General features: G+C 43.0%; 1 protein-coding gene across 1 annotated transcript; it reads left to right on the plus strand.

The window, feature by feature from the left end:
- The first annotated feature begins 1,549 nt into the window (after window positions 1–1,549).
- Window positions 1,550–8,221, plus strand: LOC109877629 (zinc finger protein 436-like). Its single transcript, XM_031817355.1, has 2 exons — window positions 1,550–2,027; window positions 6,962–8,221. The coding sequence occupies exons 1-2, from the start codon at window positions 1,550–1,552 to the stop codon at window positions 7,924–7,926; spliced, it is 1,443 nt and encodes a 480-aa protein (XP_031673215.1). The 3' UTR covers window positions 7,927–8,221.
- Window positions 8,222–10,361: the final 2,140 nt, after the last annotated feature.

Below are 10,361 nucleotides of genomic sequence, written 5' to 3' on the forward strand. Positions count from 1 at the left end.
TCAGTTCATATGAATGTTAATGCGACCTCATCCTCAGTAGCCTATTCAGTTCATATCCATGTTAATGCGACCTCATCCTCAGTAGCCTATTCAGTTCATATCCATGTTAATGCGACCTCATCCTCAGTAGCCTATTCAGTTCATATGAATGTTAATGCGACCTCATCCTCAGTAGCCTATTCAGTTCATATGAATGTTAATGCGACCTGATCCTCAGTAGCCTATTCAGTTCATATCCATGTTAATGCGACCTCATCCTCAGTAGCCTATTCAGTTCATATGAATGTTAATGCGACCTCATCCTCAGTAGCCTATTCAGTTCATATCCATGTTAATGCGACCTCATCCTCAGTAGCCTATTCAGTTCATATCCATGTTAATGCGACCTCATCCTCAGTAGCCTATTCCAGCAGGGCAACGGAAGCGCTTCTTACCTCGAAAACGCCTCACTCTTCATGTCGAATGAGCCTGTCCATTTGAACTAAGCAAGCTGCTAAATCGATCATTTTACATATTGCCCAGGTTACTGAAAGGCTATCTGAAATGAGATGTAGGCCTATCGGGGACTATAGGTGACCTGCATCTAGCTAACCAACCCATGGCAAATGTTAATTACAGTCATAAACCCAGAGTTTAGTCAGTAAAACTATGCCTGTTGAAATGACAAACGTTTGTAGTCTTAACGGTTTGTAGTCTTAACATCTGGGACACAATAACGTCGCAATTGCCAGAAAATTGCCTAACATTAGTTTTTATAATTCATCCAAGTGTTTCTTGCACAGAGGTTGAGATCCACTGTCCAACTTTCATCCCTCAAACTCTCCTGTTGGATTTATCTGTAGCTATTATGCACGTGCCATACGGGATTTATTTACAATCATAGCAGACAAACGAGTTAAATCGACATCCATTGATGGAAAATGATATGGCAAATTTAATGATGGCGAATTATAATTTCTCTTGCGACATTATTAAATTATTTTTTGTCACCTTTAGCTCGCAAGAATTATTGTTTCAATGGGAAACCGAATGTTGCTTCTTACATTGTTGCAAGTTAAGTTGATATTCCTACTTAAATCGTTAAATCGCTCGATAACGTCCTGGAAAAGGAGTTTGACTAAATCTGGCAACTCCGATGTTGCTGCGAAATGTTTTTTTTAGAGGGTGCGTTCGTTTTCAGGCCTTCTGGGCGGGTTTGGAGTGGTCATTGTTATAGATAGAAATTGTATCTAGACCTGGCAACCACAACAGCAGCTAGTCAGCCACCATTGTTCAGACCTGGCAACCACAACAGCAGCTAGTCAGCCACCATTGTTCAGCAGCCTCGGTAGCTTGCTAACAAACATAGCAGAAACATTGGAGGCCTTTAGACACTATCTGTGATTATTACTCATTTTGTTTTCAACACACTTTCGTCGTATCTACCAGTTACCCCATTTAATAGCATATTTACGTTGTGGTTGTCAGTCAGCTAGCTGGATGGTTACATTACCACTAGGCTAGTCGCTAATGGTAACTAGCTAACGTTAGCTAGATAACATCTCCGACTATGAGCTCCCTAAACTACTCCTTCCCTTCTAAAGAAGAGGAGGTCGGATGGACGGAGACAGAAACTCCCGTGAAGGAGGAGGAGGCTGTTACAGTAAAACAAGAAGTAGAGGGTGAAGCTGGTACATTGAAAGAAGAAGAGAAAGAAGCTTTCGGAGTGAAAGAGGAGAATGATTATACCGTGAAAGAAGAGGAGGAAGAGAAACAAGACGATGCGTTGTTTGGAGTGAAAGAGGAGAATGATTATACCGTGAAAGAAGAGGAGGAAGAGAAACAAGACGATGCGTTTTTTGGAGTGAAAGAGGAGAAAGATTTTACCGTGAAAGAAGAGGTTGAAGAGAAACAAGACGATGGGTTGTTTGGAGTGAAAGAGGAGGCGGCGATGACAGTGAAGGTAGAGGAAGACGTTTTTAGAGTGAAAGAGGAGGAGATGACTGTCTCGTTGGAGGAAGAGGAGACTGGAGATATCATTAACACCAGTGAGTACTGTCTCAAACGGGTAAAAACGTTGAATGTGTGTGTGTATTTTTTTTTTAAGGGGGTATAGTACTGATATTGTACAGTTGAATATGTTGTTCTTCTGTACTTTAGGGATTGTTGAAGTTACAAATTGTGGAGACCACCAACAAAACGTAACAATGGATTAAATGCATTCTACTGTTCTTTCTTTGATAAAGGTAGAGAGCTGATTTAAATTCCTGCGCTCTGTATGAATATAATAGGTTCTCCATCAGTGGATGGAGTGGAGCATTAAATATAGAGTCCTGGGCAGAGTCTTGTCCATCAGTCGCTGTGGATGGAGTGGAACATTTAAATATAGAGTCCTGGACAGTCAATTCTGAATTCAACTAAGGATAACCATTGAAGGTGGCTTACCTCTTAGCCAGCTAAGTTTCTATGGCAACAAATCATTCAACTCAAATCTTCTCCCAGGCAGGTTAAGGGCCAATCAGGAGGCAGATTAACTCCATTTTGTCCTGACTCAAGTGTCTGAGCTGCGAGTTATGGTGTGGAACCATGTGTTAATAATGTATAGTAGTGATTCTACACCAGGATAGAAGCCATGTGTAGTAGTGATTCTACACCAGGATATAAGCCATCTGTAGTAGTGATTCCACACCAGGATAGAAGCCATGTGTAGAAGTGATTCCACACCAGGATAGAAGCCATGTGTAGTAGTGATTCCACACCAGGATAGAAGCCATGTGTAGTAGTGATTCCACACCAGGATAGAAGCCATGTGTAGTAGTGATTCCACACCAGGATAGAAGCCACGTGTAGTAGTGATTCCACACCAGGATAGAAGCCATGTGTAGTAGTGATTCCACACCAGGATAGAAGCCATGTGTAGTAGTGATTCTACACCAGGATAGAAGCCATGTGTAGTAGTGATAGTAGTGATTCTACACCAGGATAGAAGCCATGTGTAGTAGTGATTCCACATCAGGATAGAAGCCATGTGTAGTAGTGATAGTAGTGATTCCACACCAGGATAGAAGCCATGTGTAGTAGTGATTCTACACCAGGATAGAAGCCATGTGTAGTAGTGATTCCACACCAGAATAGAAGCCATGTGTAGTAGTGATTCCACACCAGGATAGAAGCCATGTATAGTAGTGATTCCACACCAGAATAGAAGCCATGTGTAGTAGTGATTCTACACCAGGATAGACGCCACGTGTAGTAGTGATTCCACACCAGGATAGAAGCCATGTGTAGTAGTGATTCTACACCAGGATAGAAGCCATGTGTAGTAGTGATTCTACACCAGGATAGAAGCCATGTGTAGTAGTGATTCTACACCAGGATAGAAGCCATGTGTAGTAGTGATTCTACACCAGGATAGCCCAACATGTTGGGGGGCATCTCAGATTGTATTGGTCATTCTCACATAAAAACGTAATTGGGAGGAAGGATGTATGTTTTTTTAAACATTTGTATCACAAACCGTTTTTGAGAAAATCAGGTTGAAAGTGGCCATTTTAGGCCCATTTTAGACCTCTACATGCCTCCTGTTAGACCCCATGACCTCTGACCCCTACATGATACAGCCATCATCTTGTCATTATACTGTCAGACCCCATGACCTCTGAACCCTACATGATACAGACATCTAGTCATTAAACTGTATGACCCTATGGCCTCTGAACCCATCATCTAGTCATTATACTGTCAGACCCCATAACCTCTGACCCCTACATGATACAGACAACATCTCGTCATTATTCTGTCAGACCCTATGACCTCTACGTGATACAGACATCATCTAGTCATTATACTGTCAGACCCCATGACCTCTGACCCCTACATGATGCAGACAAGACAACATCTAGGTGTCGTTATACTGTCAGTTTCAATTGATTCAACATTCAAATATTCATTTTATCTCAAAAGTTTGCCTTTTTAATTTGGTTCATTTGAAGGCATATTGTTTGTCAAAGTGTACTCCTCAATTAGGCCTACTTCACATGTCCAGAGTGGGCTCTCTTGTTCATTTTGAAGCTGTGCTTCATTTTATGAGCTTCACCAACACAGTGAATGTGAAAATGCATTTTTTTTAAAAGGGACCTCTCTCTGTTGGTGATTTGCTGAATGTGCAATCGTCAAGGAGGGATGTGATTGGTTAATGACCTACAATGTACATTTCTATGTATAAAATGGGAGATATCTTCAGAGAGAGCCCACTCTGGAAATGTGACGCGTTTAAAAGAAAACAAAATCTAAAAAGAAGCTATATCAAAAAGGGTCATTTCTTAAATTAAAAGCGGATTTTTCTGGTGTTTTTTGTTGTTGTTGTTGTTGTTGTCTCATGTCCAACAATAAAACTTCTTTATATATATATATATAAATAAATATGAATTTTTTTCTTCACAGAAAACTTGTTGGGCCAAATAAAAACACCTGTGGGCCAAATTCAGTCCGCGGGCCGGAAGTTGGGGAACCCTGCTATAAGGAGTGTAAGACACCGAGATGTTGTCCGTATCATGAACGGTTCACAGATCATAGGGTCTTAATGGAAGCATGAATAGGTCTCCACATTACGTTTCTATGTGAGAATTACCAGAACAATCTGAGATACCCAACATATATTTCTGGGGTTTGCCCTCCCGCTAAGATGGCTTATTATTTATTATTTCACCTTTATTTAACCAGGTAGGCAAGTTGAGAACACCTTTATTTAACCAGGTAGGCTAGTTGAGAACACCTTTATTTAACCAGGTAGGCTAGTTGAGAACACCTTTATTTAACCAGGTAGGCTAGTTGAGAACACCTTTATTTAACCAGGTAGGCTAGTTGAGAACACCTTTATTTAACCAGGTAGGCTAGTTGAGAACACCTTTATTTAACCAGGTAGGCTAGTTGAGAACACCTTTATTTAACCAGGTAGGCTAGTTGAGAACACCTTTATTTAACCAGGTAGGCTAGTTGAGAACACCTTTATTTAACCAGGTAGGCTAGTTGAGAACACCTTTATTTAACCAGGTAGGCTAGTTGAGAACACCTTTATTTAACCAGGTAGGCTAGTTGAGAACACCTTTATTTAACCAGGTAGGCTAGTTGAGAACACCTTTATTTAACCAGGTAGGCAAGTTGAGAACACCTTTATTTAACCAGGTAGGCTAGTTGAGAACACCTTTATTTAACCAGGTAGGCTAGTTGAGAACACCTTTATTTAACCAGGTAGGCTAGTTGAGAACACCTTTATTTAACCAGGTAGGCTAGTTGAGAACACCTTTATTTAACCAGGTAGGCTAGTTGAGAACACCTTTATTTAACCAGGTAGGCAAGTTGAGAACACCTTTATTTAACCAGGTAGGCTAGTTGAGAACACCTTTATTTAACCAGGTAGGCTAGTTGAGAACAAGTTCTCATTTGCAACTGCGACCTGGCCAAGATAAAGCAAAGCAGTTTGACACAAACAACAACACAGAGTTACACATGGAGTAAACAATAAACAACTGCGACTTGGCCAAGATAAAGCATAGCAGTGTGAACAGACAACACAGAGTTACACATGGAGTAAACAATAAACAACTGCGACCTGGCCAAGGTAAAGCATAGCAGTGTGAACAGACAACACAGAGTTACACATGGAGTAAACAATAAACAACAGCGACCTGGCCAAGATAAAGCAAAGCAATTCGACACAAACAACAACACAGATTAACATCTTCCGCTTCATATGAACAGAGGCAGAGGACTGATGAAATGTTAGGGTTGCTTTGTCTTACCTTGCTTCATAGGGGCTGGGTTACCAGAGCAACAGCCAGGAAGAGAAGCGCTTCAAGGAAGTAGAGCCGGCAAATAAGCAGAGGGGGGAGGCGGGAGCTACGCCACGGGAGAGTCAGAGGGTAATCTGATGGGTATTCCAGAGAGATGTGTGGCCACGGGAGAGTCAGAGGGTAATCTGATGGGTATTCCAGAGAGATGTATGGCGAGGGAGAGTCAGAGGGTAATCTGATGGGTTTTCCAGAGAGATGTATGGCGAGGGAGAGTCAGAGTATGTATGGCGAGGGAAATCCCAAATAAACACATTCCCAAGGCAATAATCCAGAGCTGGGTCAGGGAACCAGGAGGCCAGCAATCAGAGGAAGAAGCTAAACAGGTGGATATTATCAAACCAGACTCAGACGTAGAAAAAACAGCCAATACGCAAGCTAGCTATCGCTATTAAACCAAGGTGGTAAAAGTCACAAAACTCCCTTAGCTCTAAAAGTAGACAAAAAACAAACAAGGAAAAACAAAAGAAGACAAATCAAAGCTAACGGGTAAACACTGTTAACTAAACAGGTACCAGGCAGTACGCGGCAGTCAAGCACGACGCCAGCAGATACTCTTGCCCAGATATGACATCGTATTTAATGACCTTTTGACCCAGACTTCGGTCACACAAATTGCAATATCTCCTCAACGGTAAGGCCTAAAGACGTGAAACAAAGTGCACTGTGCTTCTGAGAGGATGTTGTATCGGCTTTAAAAGTCATGTTTATTTTATCCACATAACATCCTACCATTACTACTGCCATCCTACCACTACCACCTACCATGACTACTGCCATCCTACCACTACCAAGACTGTTTCACAACCATAAATACTAACACCCTACCATGACTACTGCCATCCTACCACTACCAAGACTGTTTCACAACCATAAATACTAACACCCTACCATGACTACTGCCATCCTACCACTACCAAGACTGTTTCACAACCATAAATACTAACACCCTACCATGACTACTGCCATCCTACCACTACCAAGACTGTTTCACAACCATAAATACTAACACCCTACCATGACTACTGCCATCCTACCATGACCAAGACTGTTTCACAACCATAAATACTTTAAACACACATTTCTTCAGTAAATCTCATTTTCGAGTTAAATAATCTGTTTGTCTTTGGCAGGAGAGAGAACAGACTTTCATTCTGACAGTGGGAAGAGTCCTTCAGAGGAACCAGAGACATCCAACCCAGCAAGGCGACACTGCTGCTCCCAGTGTGGGAAGAGTTTAACTCAGTTAGGGAACTTGAAAATACATGAACGAATACACACAGGAGAAAAGCCTTACCAATGCTCCCATTGTGGGAAGAGTTTTACCCAGTACTTGAGAACTCATATGAGAATACACACAAGAGAGAAACCCTACCAATGCTCCCAATGTGGAAAGAGTTTGACCCAGTCAGGACACTTGAAAGAACATAAGAGAACACACACAGGGGAGAAGCCTTACCAATGCTCCCATTGTGGGAAGCGTTTTACCTTGTCAGGACACCTAAAAGTGCATGAAAGAACACACACAGGTGAGAAGCATTTAGCAAGACCACACCACTGTTCCCACTGTGGAAAGCATTTTACTCAGTTAGGGAACTTAAAAATACATGAACGAATACACACAGGAGAAAAGCCTTACCAATGCTCCCATTGTGGGAAGAGTTTTACCCAGTCAGGGTACTTGAGAACCCATACGAGGACACACACAAGAGAGAAACCCTACAAATGCTCCCAGTGTGGAAAGAGTTTTACCCAGTCAGGACACTTGAAAGAACATAAGAGAACACACACAGGGGAGAATCCTTACCAATGCTCCCAGTGTGGGAAACGTTTTACCCTGTCAAGTCACCTAAAAGTGCATGAAAGAACACACACAGGGGAGAAGCCTTACAAATGTGCCCAGTGTGGAAAGAGCTTTACCACATTAGTTCAATTGAAAGAACACAAAAGTAAACACACAGGGGAGAAGCCGTTCCACTGCTCTCAGTGTAGAACAAGTTTTACACAATCTGGAGGCCTAAAAATACACATGAGAATACACACAAAAGAGAAACCCTACCAGTGCTCCCAGTGTGGAAAGCGGTTTGAAAGAACATAAGAGAACACACACCGGGGAGAAGCCTTACCAGTGCTCCCAGTGTGGGAAGAGTTTCACCCTGTCGGGGCACTTAAAAGTGCATGAAAGAACACACACAGGGGAGAAGCCCTACCAATGCTCTCTGTGTGGAAAATGTTATACCACATCACAGAATCTTAAAGTACATGAGAGAATACACACAAGATAGAATCTTTACCACTACTTCCAGTGTGGAAATTGATATTTCACATCACATGAAGAGGGAGTGGTTACAAAATTGATTGGACAACACCTAGTAAGAAATACTATAAATGTTAAAAATGTGAAATACTGTAGATATGTTATTTAAAAAATGCAACTCAAAGCTAGAAGCATCAGAGTGCCTAGAAAGGTAGTTCTACCCTTAAATATGACTGGGCAAAGTCATTAGTTCTACCCTTATATATGACTGGGCAAAGTCATATTTAAGGTTTGATCTACCTTTCCAGGCACTCTGATGCTTCTAGCTTTGAGTTGATTTAAAAAATAAATAACATATCTACAGTATTTCACTTCTTAACGTGTATAGTATTTCTTACTAAATGTTGTCCAATCAATTGTGTAACCACTCCCTCTTCTAATTAGGGCCGATTGGAAAAAGCTGTTCAAAAGAGGACAGCGTATTAACATTTCTCTGTACTCCCTGACGAAAGCCGTGCAGCCGAAACGTGTGAAATATTTTTTTAAACTTTGTTTCCAATTGAACATGCCATACAAATAAAGCCATTTTAATTAATTATATGAAGAGTGCATTGGTCCTCCTTTCTTTTTAATGACCAATTTACCCCTTTCACCAAAGAGCACCTTCTATCTCCCACAATGTTGTGTTCCTTAGCAGTGCTTCCTTTCCTCCTCTTTTTTTTCTACAAGGAAATTAATCATTTGAAATTAATTCGTTAGGCCCTAATCTATGGATTTCACATGACTGGGAATGCAGATATGCATCTGTTGGTCACAGATTTTTTTTATATATATATTTTTTTGAAAAAACAATTTATTACTTACAATGCCATTCATTCATACAACTCAAAATCATAATTTTCTTTCAAACTCAAATAATGGCATTTTTAATTAACAAAGAACACACAAACCAAAACAAAAAACTCAGGGGAGCATCGTCCCTCCCCGTCATACCTAACCAATACCTTTCCCTATCTCCCCTTCCCTGATCTATCCCCTTACAACACTCAATCTAACACTCCCATCCCTAAACCCCCCCTTCCACCTCTCCCATGCCGCATGCTGCCCCCACTTCCTCTCCTCCCTCTTCATCCTCCCCCTTAAATCTCCTTCCACCCTCCTCACTATCCCTTCCACCCCCCAATCTCTCCATGTCTTGACCATGTTCTGCCTGGCTTCCCACATCCCCCTTTTAAAGAGACTCATGAGAAGCCAGAGCAGAAACCTATCCCTATCAGTCCCTCATGCTTTCCCTACACCTCTCTCTAACCTTGCCCACGTCAAAACAAAATCCCCTCTTACCTTACCTAACAACACCCGTGCCCTAGCCCATACTGCTCCGGCAAAGGCACAGTCCCAAAAGGCATGGCGCACAGTCTCCTCCCTGCCACAAGCGGATCTTGGACAGGTGGGGGATCGCGCCAAACTATGCCTCTACATGATGGAACGTACCGGCAAGCACTTGTGGAGGCTCAACCAATTCAGGTCCTTGAGCCTGTTGTCCAGGCCCTGCGCCTGCACTCCTTCCCAGACCACTGACGAGATGCCCGCTACAGGCGCAGGACTCCCTGCCTGCCTGACCTCCTCGTACAGGTGCCTGTGGTCTAAACCTACTCGGGCAACTTCATCCTCGGGGTGCGCACGCAGCCACTTGGCCGCATGGCCAAAGTGCCACGGCAGCTGTTCCGCCCGAGGACCCGTGTTAGACCACACCATTACGCTTCTCGCCTGATACGAGAAGAACACCCGCAGGAGGTAACCGGACGGGTGTATTACTGGCTGAGCAAGCTCCGTCAACAGAAAAGAAACAAAAATTGAGGGGGAGATGTGGTACCCCCCTACCTCCCTCCCCGATGGGACAGAGCATGCGCGCCCTGGCGACCCACTCGTACCAGGGCCCCCTCACAGAGAGATAACCCCCCGGGCACATCCGTCCTACCGCGCCATCTCCCGAAAAACTTAACGGAAGACTTTGCATGGTTCAGAACCGCCCCTGACGCTCGGGTGAAATCCCCAATGATGGCAAGGGACCTTGTCAGGCACGAGTCCTTGCATAGCCGAGAGTGGGCATCCCTGCCTGACCCCAGAGAGCCGAGAGTGGGCATCCCTGCCTGACCCCAGACGAGAGGTCAAAAACGTCACCTAAGTGACTATTTACACTCGGCACCCCGAGTCCATCCTATGAACTTCTCCCCAAATCCTAATCTACCTAGTACCCTGAATAGAAAATATCTATT

This window comes from Oncorhynchus kisutch, unplaced genomic scaffold (genome assembly GCF_002021735.2).
Source record: "Oncorhynchus kisutch isolate 150728-3 unplaced genomic scaffold, Okis_V2 scaffold999, whole genome shotgun sequence".
NCBI lineage: Eukaryota > Metazoa > Chordata > Actinopteri > Salmoniformes > Salmonidae > Oncorhynchus > Oncorhynchus kisutch.